This window comes from Durio zibethinus, chromosome 3, assembly GCF_047325235.1.
Source record: "Durio zibethinus cultivar Kanyao isolate XHJ-2024 chromosome 3, ASM4732523v1, whole genome shotgun sequence".
Taxonomy (NCBI): Eukaryota; Viridiplantae; Streptophyta; class Magnoliopsida; order Malvales; family Malvaceae; genus Durio; species Durio zibethinus.
The window spans coordinates 38,014,975-38,037,290 of NC_143164.1; the positions used below are offsets into that span (position 1 = coordinate 38,014,975).

A 22,316-nucleotide genomic window follows, 5' to 3' on the forward strand; every position below is an offset into this window, starting at 1 on the left:
TCTTATAACTCTAATTTGAATAATTCAAGTGTCAAATTCCAAAGACTCAAATTTAAAGACTCAAAATAATTCAAATTTAAAATGACTCTGAACACAAACAAACTCAAATTTTCTTTGAACCAAAATAATCAAACCCAAATTCAATCCTTCCGGTTCATTAACCATCTATATACTTGCATTTTGCAAGGTAATATTAAAGCTAAAATGTCTATGAAAGCCCATCTGTTTTAGATTTGCTCCCCAATTAAAAAATAGTAATAGAACAGAGAAGAAGGCATATTGTTTTGCACCTTGAATATCTCTTGCAGTAGATTGGAATATTATTTTGCACCTTTGAATCTCCCTTACTAAAAGAGGTAAAGCTTAATTTGGGTATACTTAGTGATTAATTTAATCGATCATCACCTAAAGTATATAGCAGCCCACAAATTTATCTACTAAACTTTTGTTTTTTTTTTTTTTTTTTTTCAAATGATAGGATTCAAACTAAACTATGTAAATTTAGAAACATACATTTATTATTAAATAAACTCTTATCAAATTTTTTTAATATATGAAATTGATGAATATGAATTAAATTATTTTGCAAGAATTAAGATATACTAATTATTGAGCTAAGTATTCAATAAGCCCATCAAACTTTTCAAGCTAAAGTTAATATATTTATTTTATTTATATACAAACAATGCAATTTCAGAACTTAAAAGTAATAAATGAAGTCGTGTCAAACAAGCCTGAAGCATAGGAAATTAGGGTAGCATGTGATGCCCAGGACTCTGCTCCTTCCTAATTTTTTTTTTTTTTGGTCGATTTTTCCACAATAACTGATCACTATAAATTCAACCAAAACCTTAATCCTCTCCACTTTCCATCTTTCTTCTCTCCTATTTATACCTTCCGAAAGCGAAACAAGTAACTCACACAATCAACCTTTGGTTTAATTTCTCGAATTCTCTCAAATATTCATTCTCAATATATGGCTTTTAACAATGATCTTTCCGTGATCCTCCCTCGTGTTCTCATCGTCTCTAGACGTAGCGTTCGAAAGAATAAGTTTGTAGATTTTGTTGGTAGGTTTCTATGTATTTTTGAACTGTAATATAATTGTCTTTCTTCTTTTTTTTTTTTTGTTTGATGAAATTTTAGCTGTTGAATTTTTCAGGTGAATATCATCTTGATCTTATAGTCAGCTATGGTGCAGTTCCGGTGATTGTGCCACGAGTGAATGGGGTTCATATGTTATTAGATAGTTTCGAGCCAATCCATGGTGTTCTTCTTTGTGAAGGGGAAGACATCGATCCATCTTTATATGAAGCGGAAACGTCTGGCCTTTCACCAGAAGAATTGGAAGAAATCAGGTGGTTGCATGCAAGTGATACGGCCATTGATATAGAGAAAGATTCAATCGAGTTAAGGCTAGCAAAGCTTTGCCTGGAAAGGAACATTCCTTATCTGGGAATTTGTAGGGGTTCACAGGTTTTGAATGTTGCTTGTGGAGGTACCCTTTATCAAGATATTGGGAAAGAATTGTCAAGGAAGCTGCCAGAGAATCAACGAGTAGTGCACATGGATTATGATAATTATGATGGGCATAGACATTTTGTGGAAGTGATGGAGAATACCCCTTTGCAATGCTGGTTTAAGGATTCTTTGGAGGAAGGGAAAATGGAGATTTTGGTTAATAGTTACCACCATCAAGGTGTTAAGAGATTGGCACAACGATTTGTAGCAATGGCTTTTGCACCTGATGGTTTGATTGAAGGGTTCTATGATCCAGATGCTTATAATCCTGAAGAGGGTAAGTTCATCATGGGACTTCAATTTCATCCAGAGAGAATGAGACGGCCTGATTCTGATGAGTTTGATTATCCAGGATGCCCATCTGCTTATCAGGTTTCCTCTTTTACAAGATTTTATTGATTTGGCAATTTGTTGAACAGGTTTTTGATTCTGGTGAAAAGTTTTGCAGGAATTTGTCAAGGCAGTAATTGCTTACCAGAAGAAACTTAATAGCTCAACATCTTTAGCAAAGCCTTTGAAGCTTAGTCAAGAAATGGAGAAGAAAAGAAAAATTATAGTCCGAAGTTTCTCACTTGCAAAAAATTTGTACACTGCAGGAGGTGGGATGCATCCTTCTAAAGAATCTGAACTTCAAGCTGGAGAAGAATTTCTTGAGGTATGACAGAGAAGTAGGCATTTTAATATTCCATTTCTCCTAGAATATTAAACATAATGTGATGATGCAGTCAATTCATTCATGTGCTTGCAGTCAAACACAGCTCTTAGTGTGCAACAAGAGAATAGGCTGAAGCAGATGGGGGCAACAGTGAGAAATGGGAGCCATTACATTGAAAAACTCAAGTTAAATGAAGAAAGGGAAAAGTTAGCAAGAAATGTGATGGGGAAAATGTCAGTTGAGCAATTGTCTGATCTGATGTCATTCTACCACATGATGGGGCAGATATGTTCAGAAGTTTTGGAAAGAAAACTACATGGCACTGTAAATGACAATAACTATTGACAGTTATGATCCTGGCTAGCATGCTTTTTTTTTTTTTTTTTGTCAATAAAATGACATTTTTGTTAGAGGCTCACTGGATGCCTGGGGTTATATATATGGTTCCCTGTCTTTCCTTTGTTTTATCTTTTTTCTTTTATATATATGGTTCCCTGTCTTTCCTTTGTTTTATCTTTTTTCTTTCTTTTTGGCTTTGTTTGGATCATGGGAAATAACAGGGAAATAAGAATATCAAAGAAAATGATTTTTTTTTAGTTTGCTTGGATAGACAAGAAAAATATCAAAGTAAAATTTTTTATGGATTTTTTGTATGGTGAAATATATAAAGAAAGTAAAACAATAAAGTTCAGTACTACAATGGTTTTTTTTTTTTCTTATATAAAGTATTGCAAATTTTTTTAAAGATAAAGTACGGCAATGTTATAAATGGTAAAAAAAAAGATTTACCTTTATGTTATAAGAAGGTAAAACACCTTATCTGACTTGGTTTCAGCCTTTACCACTTGAATTTTGGCTGGGTTTGACATCTGGAAACTTATCTCTTTTTATATTTTCTGTTTTCTTTAAGTTTCTAATCCATTCATAAATCTCCATGCCCTATTATTTATATGATTGAAAAAAAATCATTCAAAGTATATAAATTTTTTTGAATTCGTAACCTTTAAACATTAATTTTAAAATATATCAATTGATTCAAGAATCAATAAATTATATATTTTTTGTAATTTTTAATTTTTGAATGAGTTTATTGGACCAATGATTGGTGCTTTTTAGTTACTCCAGTATGCATTATGGAGCAAATGATGATGGCAGTGGCAATTGCACCATAATTCAAGTGTTCAATGGGACCTTAATCTTATTGCTAGTTTTAAAAATCTTATCATATCTAATGGTACTTTTCAATTTCATTAAAATTAATTTCACTTTTAATAAATTGATTTGTAAATTTTTCAATGATATAATATATTCCCTCAATTTCCGTTTCTTTGTTTTTTAGAATATTCGATTTTTTTTTTTTCATTTTTAACACTTAATACACTTAGGCTTATTTGGTTGATTGTTTTACTACTTTTATTTTTATGTGTTTATGGTTTTTTTTTTTTTTTTTGAAAGTTTGCTATAAAGCAAAAGAAAAAGGTAAAAGAATGAATTATTGGATCATTACCTATACAATTATAAAACTTCTAGTGAGTTTAGTATCATGATTCAAGTAATATCACTTCAGTTAAAAAATTATAAAAAAAAAAATCCCACATAAAAGAAAAAAAAGATATGTATGGTTAGGGGCATCTTGATCTTTAATTTTACTTAAAAGTAGGAAGTGGATTTAAATATTTTCTAAATTTATTAAAATGCTTATTTTTTTCCCACTTCTATATAATTGTTGGTATAATAATTTTACCTTTTCTTTGAATATTTAATAACTCTAATCTTTTTAATTTCTTAATAACAAAATATTTTATTTTTTCACTCACATAGTGAGTGTGTATAAATCTAGTGTTTATTTAAAAGATTGACACATATTTATTTAAATAAAATAAGTTTAAAAGTAATTAATATTTAATTATTAAATGATATATGATAAAAGATATTCCTATAATATCTTAGTTGTAAGAATGATAATCAAATTGGTAACCCACGCTACTACTTACTACCTTGTACATCACCCAAAAAAAAAAAAAAAAAAAGCCAACCTGTAATATGTAGTCATCCGTACAATAACTAAAAACCCAAACACATATGTCATGTGTATATCGTTTGTCAGGCCACGCGCCCACGCCCCCTCTCTTTTAAGGACAGATCCCATTGAGCTGAGTTCCCCAACGCTCAAATCATCAAAAACACAAGATGAGATTCCTCGTCTAACAACTTTGTTTCGTTACGGCTGCTTCCCACCCCACGCGCCACGTCTTTCCCGTTTAGTTTCTTTTCTCTCTTATTTTCCTGTTGAGGTTTGGAGGCGGCTGTTTTTTTGGGTAATTTTAATGAAAGAGGAACATCTGCTGATGCTAAGAAGAAGATGGGAGGGGTCACGTCGTCGATTGCCGCGAAATTCGCTTTCTTCCCGCCAAATCCGCCGTCGTATACAGTGGTAGACGACGAGTCATGTGGCCGTAGGCTTTACATACCGGAGGTACCGAGGAGGGACGATGTCGACGTCTTGAAGCTACTCACGCGCCGTGGGAACGACATCATCGCAGTCTACATAAAGCATCCGAAAGCTTCCGCCACTCTCTTGTATTCTCATGGAAATGCCGCTGATTTGGGACAAATGTTTAAGCTTTTTGTCGAGTTGCGTAATCGCCTTCGAGTTAACCTTATGGGGTAATTTTTTTCTTTTACTCTTTTTTTTTTCCGCACATATAGAAATTCATTGGACTACTCATAATAGGAAGTATTCTTTGGATTTGAAACATGGTATTTTAAAGTTGGAGCCTTAAGTTTTAGCTTAGAGAAAGTAGTTGGCTGCGATTTTGATTGGTGGGGTTTGTTGTGATGTTCTTGGGATTTTGGGGTTTTATGAGTGTTGGATAATTTAGGTTTTGTTTTTTTTTTTGGGACAAATATTATAGGCAAATGGATAGCTGTTTTATTTGCACTATTAACTGTGAAGTGGAACTGGCTTTGATTCAGATGTCTGATTGAGGATAGTTTCAAGGTGAATATTTGGGGAAGAAGAAAGATTTGGGTTGGCTGTAAGCTAAAGTTATGCTGATTTTGCTATTTGCTACGTTGTATGATTTAGTGGTTTCACTTTAACTGGCTTCGTTTGCACAGTCTTAAAGAGTGAAAGAAAAGAAATGAAGGACAAAGAGAAGGCTTGGGAAGAATTATTGATAAAGACGTTGTTGTTAGGTTACTTAAGGTTGATATTTATTTGTTGTCTGTTCTTTACTACGGCTTCACCAGTGAGGACAGTATTTCAGTGTTCGCTATATATGGTACTGTTGATGCTTAATTGAGATGCTGTGGGACTTTTTGGTGTTTACTGATCTAGGAAGCCTACTTAAGGAATGTAGAAGAAGATCATCTATGAGAGGGTCATATTAGTTATGGTTACGTGCTTGCTGTTGAGGAGGTGGATGTGATGGAATTATACTTTTCTGCAAACACTGTTATGAAGCTTTTAATGCCTAAGGAAAGAACGGATTGCATTAACCTGCAGGGAAATATCAAGAAACAAATAGAATGTGTAGACGCATGATTAGAATGTCCAAAATTTTGATACCTTGATTGTATAGATATGTAGTTCTTTCACTGGATGTTCTGTTTTTATAGAGTATAGGTCACACAATCATAATAGCCCTCTGTTCCACTAGAGGAACTATGCCTAATTTCCCAACTATTGAATTTTCTAGTTTTTTATCTTATACTTTGAATAATATTAGGGAGGTTTGAATTTACTCTATCATATTGCAGACTGTGGAACAATGCAATCATGACTGCCTTTTCACTATAACATTTACGAAAGTTCCTGCATTATTTTCCCATAAATTCCCATGTTTGTGATTTATCCTGCTTTTGTTACTTTCCTCTCTGTCATTACCACTTCCTGAACTATTATGTTATTTTTATTATCATTCCTTGAAGTTGATAGGATCTTGTCATTGTTGCTTGTTCACTTGGAAAAGTTGGATATAGAGTAACTTGGACCGCTGTATGAGTATGTGGAGCATAGTTTTCCTTGTACCAGCTGACAAAGGGCAAAACTTGGGGGGGGGGGGGGGGTTAGGTTTGTTTGGGTTATTATGTGGGCATATGTAGGTATGTATCAGTAGAGAAAGGTATACTACAAAATTCAGTGATGACATATCACAGGAAAAGTGAAAGAAAAGAGAAGGTAACATTCTCCTTTTAAGTCCAAATTGTAGGATCTCATGCATGATGCAATTAGTTCGGGCCATACTTTGTGCACAGTTGATTGGTAAGAGTGCGACTACATGTTGTTTGGTCAGACTGCAAAGTGATAGCTGCTCAATTTCACTAAACAACTGCAAAGTGATAAATAATAAATATCAATTACATCACTATAGTTGCATTTTATGCATTGATAAATTTAAAGCATATTATCTCAAGTAAATGTAAAACGAATGTGAGCAATAACTTGTTAGCTTTTTTCACTGACAGACAATAATGATAATTTCTGTAAGGAAGTTCTTTTAGGCCTTGTTTCTATTTCTATAAAATGATTTCTGAGGAGTTTATCAGTGGTAGTTTAGTTTATTTGGACTGTTATTGCTGTACTTTTTAGTTGGGGCTTATGTATGTTGCCTTATGGTAGCAATCTATTAACAAGCTTAATTTCGTTTGTGGCATATGCTGATATGCATTCTAGTATCGTTGCAAATATCAAGGTTGGCAGCCTCATTTGGAAATGATTATCTCCTGCTGTTTTCTTTGCCAGTATTGCATTTGCTTGATGTCAAACTGTTGAGGTTTCATTCCATTTGCAAGCAGAGTGTGGCTTGAATTTGGTTGCATGATGTGATTCATTTTCCTTTTGATAACTGTGGTACTTAGTAAACCATAATGAAGGTGCTGATGATACGTATATCAGAAAACACCAATAAATGAAAAGGAAGAGAAAAAATAAGCTTGATGCTTCCTTGAAGATACAATATTTCTAAGAAAAAATTAGAAAAGTTTGCCTTAGAATTAGGCACTGAATTAGCATTACCTGTTGAACCCCCAAATAATATGAGCACATTATTCTGCTTTGGGAACTTCGTAGGATAAGGTAAACTAAAGAGTCTTCCTTCCATCCTTATATGTATTGCTTTTTCCAAATTTATGTTAGTTATGATGCAAGATTGAACTGCAATTCAAATAAATGAAGAAACTTTCAGCAGCATCTTGACCTGCCTAAGACTAATGAACAACATTCTCCTGTTTTTATGCATTTAAAATTTTTAGGAAAGTCTTATCCAAATTGAAAAAAACTTTAGAAGTCTTATCCTATAAAAGTCTTCTTGACATTGTTTCTAGAGAAACATCACATGATTGCACAGATAATGAGAATTCCTGAAAGTAGAATATTTAATCATCTGCTTTCTTGACAGGTCTATTTTTAGTCTAGTCTTTTCTTATATTTATTTATTTTTCTAAAATGTTCCTAATTTCACTTATTTTTTTATAGGTATGATTACTCTGGCTATCGACAATCAACTGGAAAGGTTGGTCACTTGGTTTCTCTTTTCTTAGTTGCTAATGCTGGGAGCAAAACTTGCCCTTATTCATATTAGATATGACAATTTAACTATCATAATGGACCTTTTAAATAATTAACAATAATCTCTGGCTAACACTTTCCTTCTATTTTTCAGCTTATGAAACAGAGTGTTAACTTAATATGCAAGATTTGAGTTCTTAGAATGCTGAGTGTAAGCCTGTAGGGCAGCTTATTTTATATAGTATAATATCTCAATTTATTGGTTGATCCCAATGTATGCAGGATTCTATTTTTATCCTATTATTTTGATATTTTATATGGTATAATATCTCAATTTATTGATTGATCCCAATTTATGCAGGATTCTATTTTTATCCTATTATTTTGATATTTTATATGGTATAATATCTCAATTTATTGGTTGATCCCAATGTATGCAGGATTCTATTTTTATCCTATTGTTTTGATATTTTATATGGTATAATATCTCAATTTATTGGTTGATCCCAGTGCATGCAGGATTGTATTTTGATTTCTTGCAAACTATGTGGGACTTCTCATTAATTTGCTGTGTTCAAAGTGTTTCAAAATCTATGAATTTTGTATGCAGCCTTGCCATTTCTGATTCATTGTATGTAATGAATGAATATTTAACTGCTTGCCAAAAACTTGTATTCTGATAGTCACTTTTTTAAAAAAAAAAAAAAAAATTTGAAACAGCCAACTGAGTGTAATACATATGCAGACATAGATGCAGCATGTAAGTGCCTTAAGGAACAATATGGAGTTAAAGATGAACAATTAATATTATATGGTCAATCTGTTGGCAGTGGACCTACTGTCGATCTTGCTTCTCGTTTGCCAAACTTGAGAGGCGTGGTTCTACATGGCGCAATTTTGTCTGGCGTGAGAGTCTTGTACCCTTTCAAAAGGACATACTGGTTTGACATTTATAAGGTAAGTCTTTGTTATTTACTATTTCTATTTTCTTGTTTAATCTTGTAGGTTGTGACCTTCCTTACTGGGTTTTTCCCCATTCTAATTTTCAGAATATTGACAAAATTGGAGCAGTGAACTGTCAAGTTTTGGTAATTCACGTAAGTATTGTTCCCATTGTTTTGATATTTATTCTCCCCATCTCGTTTCATCATCATTATCTCCCTATTCTCTCTCTCTCTCTCTCTCTCTCTCTCTTCAGCCTCTGTTGATTTGACACATTAACAATAGTACTGTATGTTTGTTCTGGTAAGTAGGTGTTTTGGCATTGTTAGGCACATATGTGATATTCCAAACCGTGAACAAACATCTATCATGCAATTTTCACCGAAACAATCATTGAAAGAAAATATTTAAAGATTGGTTTGAAGAAAACTCAACCTTGATAAAAATACCCTTGGTCATCGATTCTCTATAAGAATACTCACTCTAAGGCTTTTATTGGTAGGAAGGATGGAAATGGGTAAGAATAGAAAACTTGTTAATCTAATGGTTAAACTACAAGGTAGGAAAGTGATTATGAATTTTAACCTTCCATTCTCACCTCTTTCTATCCTTCCTATCAAGCAAAGCCTAAATGAATAGATAATGGAAATGCTCATAAGAAACTAAATAAAGTTAACAGCATTAATGCATTTCAGTTCATAGGTCCTGATGACTAGATTTATTTTTAATACTTCATATTGTGCTATAAATTGTGCTGGTTTCACGAATTTAAGACTTTGTTAAGAAAGAGAGAAGTAGAAATATATATATATGTTTTGACGAGAGAGAGAGAGAGAGATATTAATAGATACGGTTCTTTTTGGGTCTTTGAAGAAGCACAAGTGGAGTTTGTTTTTAGCCTTGGTTTTTTTCTCCCAATGTTGAGGGATGGGATGAGCGGGGAACGTGTTTGACTTGTGAGCACATCTGCTCAATTGCTCTTGCTCCCTAAATATGTTGATTTTAAAAGGAGGTCTTATAAATTTCGTTCTTTCATTCCTGGTGTAATGGTAGTGAAGCTCATTTTGTTATGTTGGCAGGGAACAGCAGATGAAGTTGTTGATAGTTCCCATGGTAAACAACTTTGGGAGCTTTGCAAGCAAAAGTACAATCCTTTATGGGTAAATGGAGGAGGACATTGCAATCTTGAGCTGTATCCAGAATTCATTAGACATCTGAAGAAGTTTGTACTGTCCCTAAACAAATCAAAAGCAGCCACAAACGGTTCTGAAAAAATAGCGTCTGAAAATCAGAAGATCAAACCATCTGACAATGGAACTTCAGATAGTTTTGAATTGGGTGCTGACCTTCCACAAGTTTCTAGAAACAGTTTAGATAGTCGACTTGAGAAGTGTAAGAAGTCAATTAAGCCTTACAAATCTCGAATGAGCACTGACCATTTTGATAGGTTTAGGAGAAAAAGGGGCTTAGTTTGGTGATTCTACTTAGACGATGAGCATCCTTACCTTAAATAAAAAAGTATGCGCATCTGTCCACTTGAGGAGGTGGTTTATACTTTTTTACATGTGCTTTTGTAATGTTGCAACACAGTCCAGCATAAGTCATGGGATTAATGAGTGTGATTTTTCTCATAAATGTTAATAATTTTTCTGTATTTATTGTATTGTATATTGAGAAAAATCTTACTACGTTATAAGTTCTTGTGTAAAAACAACAGCCCCAATGCTAAATGAATATAATATTCTAGTGGTTTCTGCTTCTCAAAAACATTCCAACTTACGAATTCTAAGATAGTATGGTAAAGGATATGAAACCAATTTCTGCAGATAAAAGCAGAAACGGGACATACAACTTCGAGTGCTTAAGTTTTGGGTCTTACACACTTCCCTTGATTATATGGTAAATGCTAAGACTCCACATATAAGACAGCGGTGATCATCCATGATGATTGAGAGCCAATAATTGAAAAATGTGTATATATATATATATATATATATATATAGGTAAGCTGATCATATTCAGATTAGAGCTATCAATCATGAAATTCCACAATTCCTAAGAAAATTAAGGGTGTCATAGTTGAAATAGAATAATATATATATATATATATATGTGTGTGTGTGTGTGTGTGTGTGTGTGTATAGTGGTTCTTAACCTTTTTAGCAAAGCTTCATTTTGAACTCAAATCTCTCACTTGTTTTATCTAAATCCCAAACTTTTATAATTAATGGCAACAATTTTGTCCTTCCCTCACATAGTTCGATTCAAATGGATGGAAAGTGTTTGTGGACAACCACGTACATTTTGGCAAATGTATATGTTCATTATGTTACAGAGTTATTTAATGAAAAGATATTTGAAGAAAAATTTAAAAAGTTTTGGATATAAATGGAAAATTTGAAAAATTAGAGATTAAAATGAAATTTCATTGAAATGAAGGGACTTAGGAAACATTTTACTCCGAAGTGAACGGTTTGTAGAATATGAATCAACAAGTTGCTTGATTCTAAGGAAGGTATTGGTTAAGGTAGAGAGAAATAATGAGACTTGAAATGATATGTCTAAAATGACGTGAAACATCTTTCACCATCCAGCAATTACATGAAGTAGGTTAGAACTTAACAATAAATATGATAGATATAAGGTACCTTGAATTCATCCTTGGAAAGCATAAATCATGCATGCTTAAGATGTGCCAATGTGATTACTTATATATATGTATGTATATATTTGATAATTATTAACAAAAAGAAAGAAAAAAAGACAATTACCCTACTATTTATGTCCAAAGTGTGAATCTTGTGTTAAGATGGATACTTAATTTACTTATATATATATATATATATATATATATATATCAACTTTCATCTTGAAATGCAACTTTGTGTGGGCCATTTTTGTTGATTTAAAAAATCTTTAAATGTTGACATCTAATTCAATCAAACTATGCAAGAAAAGGCATGAAAATTTATATGGCTCTTAAATTTTTTAATTAATTAAAGAGTGTTTATATTAGGTGGGCGGCATGCAATTATTACAAGAAAAAGACTTTGTCAAGCAATAGGTGCTGATGAACTAACAGTGTGGAAATATATAGCTTTAAAAGAGACCATATAATTCCATGACTGCAAGAAAAGAAAGAGAGGATGCATGTGGGTTATTCCACTCACATAAGTTTCATCCATGCAATGGAAATATAAGTACATTTCTTTTTAATTATTCAATCGTATATATATGTATATAATTTGTTATTATATTCCCTTTGTTCAAGCAAATCAAAGTTTTTGACTTGGGACCCACATTAGCTTGGATGATGTGCAGAGTTTGAAGATAGAGTAGGACAGGGTTTTATAATTTCTATAGGACACAAAGAAACAACAGATTCGTTCTTCTTAGACTCTTATTTGTTTAAATAAAACATAGATTATATCGATAGGAGCATTTGACTCAATTTTTAATGATATATTTTTTTTTTGGGTTTAAAGATATGGGTTGGAATTCCCTTAATTACTTCATTAATTATCAAATATTTTTGTAGGTTATCTGATAAATTTGAGAGTAAAAGAGACAGTACCAAAATTTAAGGTGAAATTAAAATTGGTTAGGTGTAGCTAATTATATAAATAGTTTATAATTGAGCAAGTCCCGACAATTCTAAAAAGTTTCAAGTCTTCATTTTTATCATTCTAAAAAGTTAACTAACATATATTTGGTTTCAGATTCGGAAAACAACATCACAATTATGCGAAAATGAAAAGAACAACAGAAAATCCAAAAGATTATTAAAGAGAGTCTCTGAGGATTATCTTTGCTTGGACACCTCTAAATCTTACTGATATCACTTCATTTTTCTAATCTCTTATTTCTTCTCACTGACCAGCGAGTGAATTTGGGCAAGTTCAGGGAACCATGCACTAGAAAAGAGCAAAGAAACAGATGCCAAAAGTGTTTGGAGCGAGAGTGAGAGGAAGAGGAAAAAGCTTCCTTTTAAATAAACCGGACGATTTGAAATACGAGATAATTGTACGATATGAAAACGATACAAATAAAATATATAAAAATAATATAATTTAAAATTTTATAAAAATCATAAATATATTTAATAAAATTAAAAAATATATATTTTATATGATATAAACTGTGAAATATGATTTTTATATAAAATATGACATAAATATAATATTTTATATGATATAATAACATAAATTATCATATCTACTTTTAACAGTGTTCATGCATTGAATTGTAGTTTGTGTGGTTGATATTTAAAAAGTTTTAATTTTTTTAAAAATATATTAAAATATTATCAAATTAAAATTTTAATATGTATATTAAAATTAAATAAAAATAATGTTTACTAATAAAATAACATCTCAAACTAAACTAGACTGAAAAAACGTATTCAAAATTCGGTCCTAAATGGGTAGTCCAACGGAGCGGACGGCAATCCGTAACGTGGATAGATATACTTACTTTAAACCTCCACAATTTATGGTGGTTAGTAAGATTCGTAAAGATCTTCCCTTAATAATAAAGCTTAGATTTCAACGTCAATCACGCAAATTAATGTTCAAAATTATAATCTAACACTATACTTCATGGTGGCCCCGCCGGCGGAATACTTGATTTACCTTCAAATCCCCCTTTTCTTTCTCAAGCTAATTTCCTTAATTAATTTCTCTATCCTAACCTGTTAGATTTAGAGCATGTTAAAACAAAAATTAATGGATCTAATCTTTTTTTATACTAAAAATTAATATAAATTGAATCTTGGTTATGGAAATTAAAAACTTAATGCTCTATAAATTTGACTAATGATTGAAATATTAATCTTGATTATAATATTAAACTGCCAATTAAACATGAAGAACATAGTGATTACACGTGCATCATGAAGTTTTGATGTGAGAAATAATAATTATAAATGTATATAATCATATCCAGCTTGAAATTAAAAACTCTAACAGCCGTGATTTAAAAAAAAAAAATACCGACACTCTAATAAGTAATATACAGGTAATTAATTAATAATAGATTTGTTTTGTTTACCCAAAAAAAAAAAAAGATCTGTTTTGAAGTATAAAATCCCAAAGAGACTAATTTAGTTTTCTTGCTCAGTGCATTTTCTTGGGCAAATTTAGCTTTCCTCTTCTTGGGGATTATTTTCACAACCAACACTCTCCTTTTTCTTGCCTGTCTTCACAATCTCAAGTAAATTGCCTTATTTAAATTTAGCTCATGAAACCCAACTAGCAATTTGTTGATTTGTACCAGTAGTTTATAGCGCCAGAAACTGCCTTATAATTCCAAGTTCTAACTCATCTTTTTTTCTCATGGCTGACATTGATTTTCATGCAAAACCCTTGAAGCTCTTTGGCTTCAATATAGTGGAAACCACTGCCAATGATTCAAGCAAATCTCCATCGGGATTACCGGAACTAGAAACCGATGCCCGTAAATTTGAGTGTCAATATTGTTGCAGGGAATTTTCTAACTCTCAAGCCCTAGGGGGCCACCAAAATGCTCACAAGAAGGAAAGGCAACTACTAAAGCGTGCACAAATGCAAGCCAGTCGAAGTTTCTCATCTCCTCACCTCCAAAACTCCATGATGTCGGCTTTTGGACTTCCGCCGCACCTCCTTGTCCCGAAGGCGGTACCAGAAGCTGCGCCACTGCAATATCATTCTCCATTTTACATGTTACATGGAGGAGCAGCTGCAGCCCCATTGAATATGTTGCATGGTGGTACGTACCTTTACGGGCCGGCTGCTGGGCTTGGAAGGCGTCTATATACAGGAGAAGAAGGGGCGGCCGCGATGTCCGGTGATGTCCGAGATCATGCCAGAGTTTTGCCAGCGGTGAGGCGGTTCACCGGAGATGATGGTGGGCCTAAGATTGATAAAGGATTAGCTTTGGATTTGCATCTCAGTCTTGGGCCCGCTGTTCCATGAGATAAAAATATATAGACTTTGTCAAACTTCAATTTATAAAATTGGAGTAGTTGGGAGTTGGGACATGTAATTTTTGCTGATAATGATTTCTATGAACTTAATTTATTGAGTAAAGCAATTATACATCTATGTATTTTTTTCATTTTTAACTCTTAGCCTTGTTAATTCCCCTAATTTAGTTTAATCTCTTAATTAATTAGGAGTAATATTCAGAGGCTGTAGATTATATATGGAACGGGAAGCAAATTCAATTATAGAATAATTTTTCAAACGATGAAGGTTTGCTAAGTTTACTATGTTTGCACTTTATTTATTCCAACTTCACCTATATATATTTGGGGGGGGGGGGGGGGGGGGGAAGGGAAAGGTGGCCGGTGTGATTAATAAGATGAAGAATATTTTAATCCAATCACAATTATATATTCCACCTTTTTTTTTAACAAAGATAAGAGATGAGGATGGTTGGATTGAATTCTCATTTTACATTTTTTTAAAAAGTTTTTTTAATCACTATATCAAGATTATGAAGATTTCAACTGTTTTTTTATATAAAAATGATTCTCTCCACTACTTAAAAATTTATGTTTGTTCAAATTATTTTTTATTTTTAATTAATTTTTATTTATTTTATATTTAATTTAAAATTATTAAATATTCACTATAAATTTAATTAGAAGTGTACTTATCACCCTTAGACAAAAACATAAAAACCTTTCACTGATTTTTAGATAAATGATAGGATCCTTTCTCTTTTTACATATATAGCAAGTAATTTTATAGAGAATGATCCTCTTCACTAATTAAAAAGTAATGAAAGTTTTCACTACTTTATATGAAATTGAATAATGAACTTCTAAATTAATTTATAATTGATATTTATTTAAATACTTTCATCTTTTTAATTAATTTTTATTTATTTAAAAATATAATTTAAAATCTAATTGAAAGTGCAACATTCACTCTTAAATAAGTAGTGAAAATTTTCACTAAATAATAGAAAGAATCTTCTCCAGGGTTTAAGATTGTTTATCTCCGAACCATTTACCAATGTACAAATGTTGCATGGAAATACACTACACAGAATACTACTGAAGCATGCAAGAATATTTGATCTTATTTTTTTTTTATAAATTATTAAGTGAACTAATTTATTACTAATTTACATATGGTATATTTGTATATATACATACACATATATAATTAGATATTTAATTTTTGGTATATAAAAATATTTGAATATATATTCGCACGTACAACTATATATATTATTTTCTTAAAAATGCTCCATAAAAAATAACATGCATTTTAGCAAATCAATCCAACGAAAATGTTTTCAAAACATAAAGAATAATCAAGAGTTGCTTTTTTTTTTTTTAGTCTAAGGCTTTAATTTAGTGGTGAAGAGAACGCCTAAAATCTTAAAGTTTTAGGTTCAAATTTTATTTACGTGAATTTAATTGTTTAATTAAATTATAATTTATTAATTAATTATTTAATAGTGTAATGTTTAACTATGAATTTGATTATGAATGCAACTTAAAAAAAGATGATTTTTTTTTGTTAAAAAAATTATGCGTACAAACTTTTATTTAAAAAAAAAAAAAAGGATTTCAGTTTTATAAAAATGTTTTTAACTACGAAACATAAATGGGTAAAGCCCAAATTCCCTTTAGAAAGCCCATCAATTATTCTTTAGTCACATCCCCCCCCCCCCCCCCATTGTCTCTTTCAGCTTTTATTTTTATTGGTATTTCTGTCAGCTTATCTTTTTATTGAATTGAACTACCCAAAGACAAATAGGTCAGTTCCTTAACTATATTTATTCACTTCTAATTTATATATATCATTTTTTCTTTTCTTTTTTTTTTTTTTTTTTTCATTTTTTAAGATAATTTTTTGAGGTATTCAAGTAGCAGCAAAAAAGCTGTGACTTTATCTTCTTTATTTGAGTTCTACAGTTTTCTTTCTTTCTTTCTTTCCTTTTTTTTTTTTTTTTGGGTATCTCTTGTTCAGATTGATTGCTTCACTGTATCTCCTGTTCTGTGGTAAAAGCTGCTCATTATCAATATTGGGTTCAGGCTGAATTTGGCTATGGAAACAATGTAGAAATTAGAGTGAAATGAAACATAACAATGAATTGTCAATTTCTCATTTTTCTATTGTGCTTTAAACCGAAAATTTATAATCAAAGATTGCATTTTTAGATAAATGAACAAGAAGTAACAGGAAAGCCAAATATTCTTTCTTCATTTCATAATTGATAAATATTTTGTGCTATGCTTTTTTAGATCAATGTTGCATGCAATCTCTGTTCCAAACGCTTAAATTTCGTATCCAAGAAGCCTGTGTTTTGGACAAAGGAATCTAGGGTCAACAAGGCTCTGTTTGCGTGCTTCATTGCCGGCTAATAATGATGGATTTAATGTGGAGTATACACCTTGGTTCATTATTGGGCTGGGTAACCCTGGAAATAGGTACCATGGAACTCGGCACAATGAAATCAATTACAAATTATGAAGCTGAAAGCTTAATTTTTCTTTTGGTTTTTATGGTATTTACTTTGTTATATGTATCAGGTTGGTTTTGAAATAATTGAACAAATTTCTTGAGTGGAAGGGCAATGAACACTCTACTCTACAGTCAAAAGCTCTAATTGGAATAGGTAATTTGTGATGAAATTGTATGGTGATTATTATGACATGGTGGAGTCAGGGTCACAAGGTGGAGCTGAGGTAGCTAAAAAAGCTGAGGTAGGCAAAAGAGTTGAGTTGGTTGGAAACATTGAAATAAAGGAAGAAGTTGGTTATGGAAGAATGATGGAATATTCGAGTCAGTCGTACAAAGAGCAACAAAAATGAGTATGTTAGGAGACGATTATGGGAGCTGACAGAATATAAATAGTTGGTTGATTACTGAATTATTATTACTATGTGCTTAAATTATATTGGACAGATTTTAGAATTATAATGTCAGCACATGTATTGAATATAACCATGTTGCACACGCGATTGAGGAGTATGAATGAAAATTTACAATTTCTTTCTATTTTCTCAAACTCTCTCTTCTTTCTATTTTGGTCTTTCATTTCTTTTATTTCCCTTCCTTCAATCAACCGACTCATTACATAACAAATTGGTATAAGAGTTTCCTAGATCCAATATGGGTAAGCAAAACAAATTCAAATTCATGGCAGAAGGCACTAGGCTTACCAAGTTATAGGAACAAGTCCAGGCTCTTCAAGAAAAAATGGAAGTAGAACCAAATTGGTGGGAGGCTCAGCAAAGTAACATTGAAGTTAAGTTAGCCAAAAATTAGAGGAGTATTCATTTGGTGCTCGAATAGAGGAGTGTTCTTGAATCTCAGCTAGCGGAAAATTAAAGGTATATTACCTAGGTCCTTGAGCTATTATCACCACAGGGAGCAAAAATTGATCAATCTGAGTCAAGAGGTATTGAAAGTTCCATTAGCAATCAACCTACTCCATTGTCTTAGTTCAGAAAAGAAGGTAAGGGTCCTATTCAAATTACTGTGATAGATGATCAAGGTAAATATACTAACAAAAGTGATGAACTTGGAATTTTAGCTAAAACCCAGCTTGAAAACAAGAGCTATTTCTTTCAAAATAGTGCTGGACAATATAGAGAAGGTGATTTCGATGCTAGGAATAACTTTAATACTATAGGAAATGTATATGCCCCAAGACCTAAAATAAAACTTTCTATATTTGATGGTAGCAACCCAAGAGGGTGGCTTAAAAAATGTCAAAAATATTTTGCTATATTTTTCATTAGTGACCATCGGAAGCTTGAAATTGCTACTATGTATTTGACTGGGAGAGCTGAAGTGTGGTTTGATGGCTGTGTTATGCAATGAAACATGGTGACTTGGCTACAATTTACTAGTGATCTGTGTCTAAAGTTTTATGATAGAACTTGTTCTAATGTTGTGGAGGAATTTAATAAGTTGAACAAAAAGGGGTTAGTGGATGAGTATCAAGAGAAATTTGAGAAAATGAAACCCTATATGTTGTAGTTCAATTCCCATTTAACAGAAGAACATTTTGTTTCTAGCTTCATCAGTGGGCTTATAAAAGATTTAAAGCTCAGGGTTAAAGCAAATGAGCCTGGTAACCTTACTGCTGCATATAGACAAGCTAAGCTACATGAATTGTCCATTGAATTTGAAAACAAAAGGTTTAGATACTTTCCCAAAACCACCATTACTTCCAATATTGGATCCTACCTAAAATCAATACATTCAATTACAAACCAAACACTAAAAACCACCAAAAATACCTCACCTATAACCAATAAAAAACTGATAGAGCAAAGGAGGGCACAAAACCTATGTTTCAAATGTAGTGAATGATTTTTTCTTGGACATGTGTGTAAGTTCAAACAACTTAATGCTACTAAAGCTAATAGGATGACTAAAGATGAGGACTGTGGTAATCTTGATGAAGATGTGGAACCAGAAATGATAGAAGAGCTAGATACTATTGACAAACTACAGATATCCATAAATGCTATAATAGAAAATATGAGGCATAATACCATCAAAATTGTAGGAATTATAAGAGGGAACCATTTACCATCCTTATAGACAGTGGTAGTACTTACAGCTTTATTATTCCAAGGTGAGCTAAGGATGGCATTGAAGTTGAACAAACTAAACCACTAACCATTACAGTAACTAATGGTGAAAAACTCTATAGTAATGCCAAGTGCAAGTGTCACAGACCTAAAGAGGAGTCTTGAATCTCACATCGAACATAATAGGAAGGTCACTGGGGTATAAAAGGGTTCACACAATCTTTTCTTTGTGAGGTACCTTTTGTAGGATAAAACCATGAGGCTAAGGGGGACCAGAACGGATAATACCTCACAAAAATGTGAACCATGGCAGACAGACTGATCTGAAACACCGAAAAGGTGAATGCGTGGGTCTCAGAGCCGTGTGAGGTTTGAAGCTTAAGTCTCGACCCGTGATAAGTGGTATCAGAGCCAACCCTATACCGTTTGATCCACACCAAGCACTTTGAGGGAGGTAGACAGGGTGGCCAGCCTCCGTGACGAGAACGTCATGAGGTTGGGTAGGGGAGAATGTCACGGACTTAAGGAGGAGTCTTGAATCCCATATCGAACATAATATGAGGGTCACTGGGGTATAAAAGGGTTCACACCATCTCTTCCTTGTGAGTCACATTTTGTAAGACAAAATTGTGAGGCCAGGAGGGGTCAGAGCGGTTAATACCTCACAAGGGTGTGAACCATGGCAGGTAGGCTGATCCGAAACGTCAGAAAGGTGAATGTGCAGGTTCCAAAGTCGTGCGGGTTCGGAGCTTAAGTCGTGACTCATGACACAAGGAGTTAGCATGGGTGATGCAAGGTTACATGTTTACACATGATTTGAAAGTTTTACCAATGGGGGGTAGTGACATGGTTCTTGGTGTTGACTGGATGAAGAAGTATAGCCCTATGGTATTTGACTTTAATAACTTGTCAATAGCATTTCAAAAGGAAGGGCAATAAGTGGTATTGATAGGAAGTCATAAACAACCAGAATTCAAACTTATTTATGGTCAAAAGTTACTAAAACTAGTGAATAAGGAACATGAGCTAATGAGGAAATTTTATATGTTTAGTATGGAGAGTAGAGAAGATGAAGAATTTCCACCAAATTTAAAAGAACTATTGTTCGCATATTCAGACATTTTTGTTGAGCCAACTAAGCATATACCTAAGAGGTCTCATGATCACAGTATACCTTTTAGGAAAGGAGCTCAGCCTATAAACTTCAGACCTTACAGGTTTTCTTATTACCAAAAAGCTAAAATTGAAAAGCAAATTTTTGAAATGCTCTTCTCATCAATCATCCAAACTAGTAAGAGTCTATTTGCCTCACCTTGCCTATTAGTTAAGACAAAAGATGGTTCATGAAGGCTTTGTGTTGATTGTAGGTAACTTAATGCAGTGACAATCAAGGATAAATTTCTAATTTTAGTAGTAGAAGATTTGCTGGATGAACTCAAATGAGCTAAATTTTTCTCTAAAATTGATTTGCGATTGGGCTATTGGCAAATATAGTCTATTGGCAAATTAGAGTTCTAGATGAAGATATTCTAAAAACAACTTTTAGGATACACCATAGGCATTATGAGTTTAAGAAAATGCCATTTGGGCTTACTAATGCTCCAGCTACTTTTCAGTCCCTGATGAATGCTATTTTTTCTCTTTATTTGAGGAAATTTGTGCTAGTTTTCTTTGATGATATACTTGTTTATAGTACCATCTTGCAAGAACATGTGTTACACTTAATCAGCTGTTTGCAAAGATAAACAAGTATTTTTTTTGGTCAGAAACAGGTTGAATATCTTAGTCACATTATCTCTGTGGATAAAGTGGCAATAGATCATTCTAAGGTGGAATGTATGGAGAATTGGCCATTACTTAGCAATTTGAAGTCCTTGATAGGATTTTTGGGGCTGATTGATTACTATAGAAAATTCATCAAGGGGTATGAAGTTATCAGCAAGCCTTTAACATATATGTTGAAGAAAAATGGGTTTAATTGGATGCCCAAGACAATGGCATCTTTTCAACAACTTAAAGAAGCCATGAGTATAGCCCTAGTACTAGTTTTACAAGATTTTTGAAACCATTTTGCTTAGAGACTGATGCTTGCTTAACTAGCATATGAGTTGTATTATCTCAAGAAGGAAGGCCTGTTGCTTACTTGAGTAAGGCTTTAGGACCAAGACATGTTGATTTATCCATATATGAGAATGAGTATTTGGCCATTTTAATGGTTGTTACTAAATAGAGGCACTAACTGGAAAGAGAGCCGTTCATCATCAAAATAGATCATAGGTCCTTAAAATATCTATTAAAGCAGAAGTTGTCCACAACCATACAAAAGAAAAGATTAATTAAGCTATTAGGCTTGAATTATACCATTAAGTATAGGAATGGTAAGATGAATGTGGTGGCAGATGCCTTGTCAAGGTAACATGAGGAAAGAGGAAGCTTGCACGCTTTAAACTCTACAACCATTATTCCAAAATGGGTTACTGAAGTGGAGAAGAGTTATGAAAATGATGCATTGGCTAAAAAAAAAAATACTCATCTTACAGTTAAACCTAGTGATGATCCTTAATACTCATTCATTAATAGAATGCTCAGGTTCAAAGGTAAGGTGTATCTGGGAAGCCAAGGACCACTACGTGATTAGGTACTACAACTATTGCATGATTCTTCTCAAGGTGGACATTTTGGGGTGAAGCAACTTACTACAAACTGAGGCCTTATTTTTACTAGCCAAGAATGATGAAGCAAGTACAAGATATGTTCAACAATGTGAAGTTTGCTAGAGAAACAAAGATGAACATGTTGCTTATCTAGGTCTGCTACAACCGATACCTTTTCCTAATCAAGTTTGGGAAGTGATTATTATAGATTATAGAAAGTTTACCTCAGTTACAAAGATTCAATTGCATCATGGTTGTTATTGATAAACTCACTAAGTATGCACATTTCTTACCTTTAGCTCATTCTTATTCTGCTGTAGATGTGGCCAGACTATATCTTAACCAAATTCACTAACTTTATGGGACTCCAAAATTGGTGATATCTAATAGGGACAAAGTTTTTGTTGGTTCAGTTTGGCAAGAACTAATGAAGTTGTTAGGAACTTCTGTACATCTGAGTATAGCATATCATATTGAATTTGATGGACA

General features: G+C 32.7%; 2 protein-coding genes, 1 long non-coding RNA gene and 1 pseudogene across 6 annotated transcripts; all 4 read left to right on the plus strand.

Moving 5' to 3' along the window:
* Positions 1-644: 644 nt before the first annotated feature.
* Positions 645-2,865, plus strand: LOC111283687 (putative glutamine amidotransferase GAT1_2.1). Of its 2 annotated transcripts, none has more exons than XM_089758842.1 (4): positions 645-1,070; positions 1,163-1,893; positions 2,118-2,176; positions 2,270-2,442. In XM_089758842.1, the coding sequence occupies exons 1-4, from the start codon at positions 977-979 to the stop codon at positions 2,307-2,309; spliced, it is 924 nt and encodes a 307-aa protein (XP_089614968.1). In that variant the 5' UTR covers positions 645-976; the 3' UTR covers positions 2,310-2,442. The 2 variants fall into 2 exon arrangements, with proteins under 2 accessions (XP_089614968.1, XP_022727999.1); XM_022872264.2 differs by having other exon boundaries at positions 652-1,070; positions 1,970-2,176; positions 2,270-2,865.
* A 1,489-nt stretch (positions 2,866-4,354) lies between these two features.
* On the plus strand, positions 4,355-10,327 carry LOC111283624 (uncharacterized). The gene is made up of 5 exons (XM_089758843.1): positions 4,355-4,843; positions 7,656-7,692; positions 8,409-8,645; positions 8,738-8,785; positions 9,710-10,327. Exons 1-5 carry the CDS (start codon positions 4,539-4,541, stop codon positions 10,106-10,108), a joined length of 1,026 nt encoding a protein of 341 aa, XP_089614969.1. The 5' UTR covers positions 4,355-4,538; the 3' UTR covers positions 10,109-10,327.
* Positions 10,328-13,616: 3,289 nt separating this feature from the next.
* On the plus strand, positions 13,617-14,840 carry LOC111283919 (zinc finger protein 6 pseudogene; annotated as a pseudogene). Its single transcript, XR_016340568.1, has one exon. The product of XR_016340568.1 is annotated as a zinc finger protein 6 pseudogene (transcript).
* A 1,473-nt stretch (positions 14,841-16,313) lies between these two features.
* LOC149519840 (uncharacterized) lies at positions 16,314-18,550 on the plus strand. Of its 2 annotated transcripts, none has more exons than XR_016341130.1 (3): positions 16,314-16,381; positions 16,870-17,055; positions 17,158-18,550. It is a non-coding gene; the product is annotated as an uncharacterized LOC149519840 (long non-coding RNA). The 2 variants fall into 2 exon arrangements; XR_016341131.1 differs by lacking the exon at positions 16,314-16,381 and adding an exon at positions 16,609-16,626.
* The last annotated feature ends 3,766 nt before the right edge of the window (positions 18,551-22,316 follow it).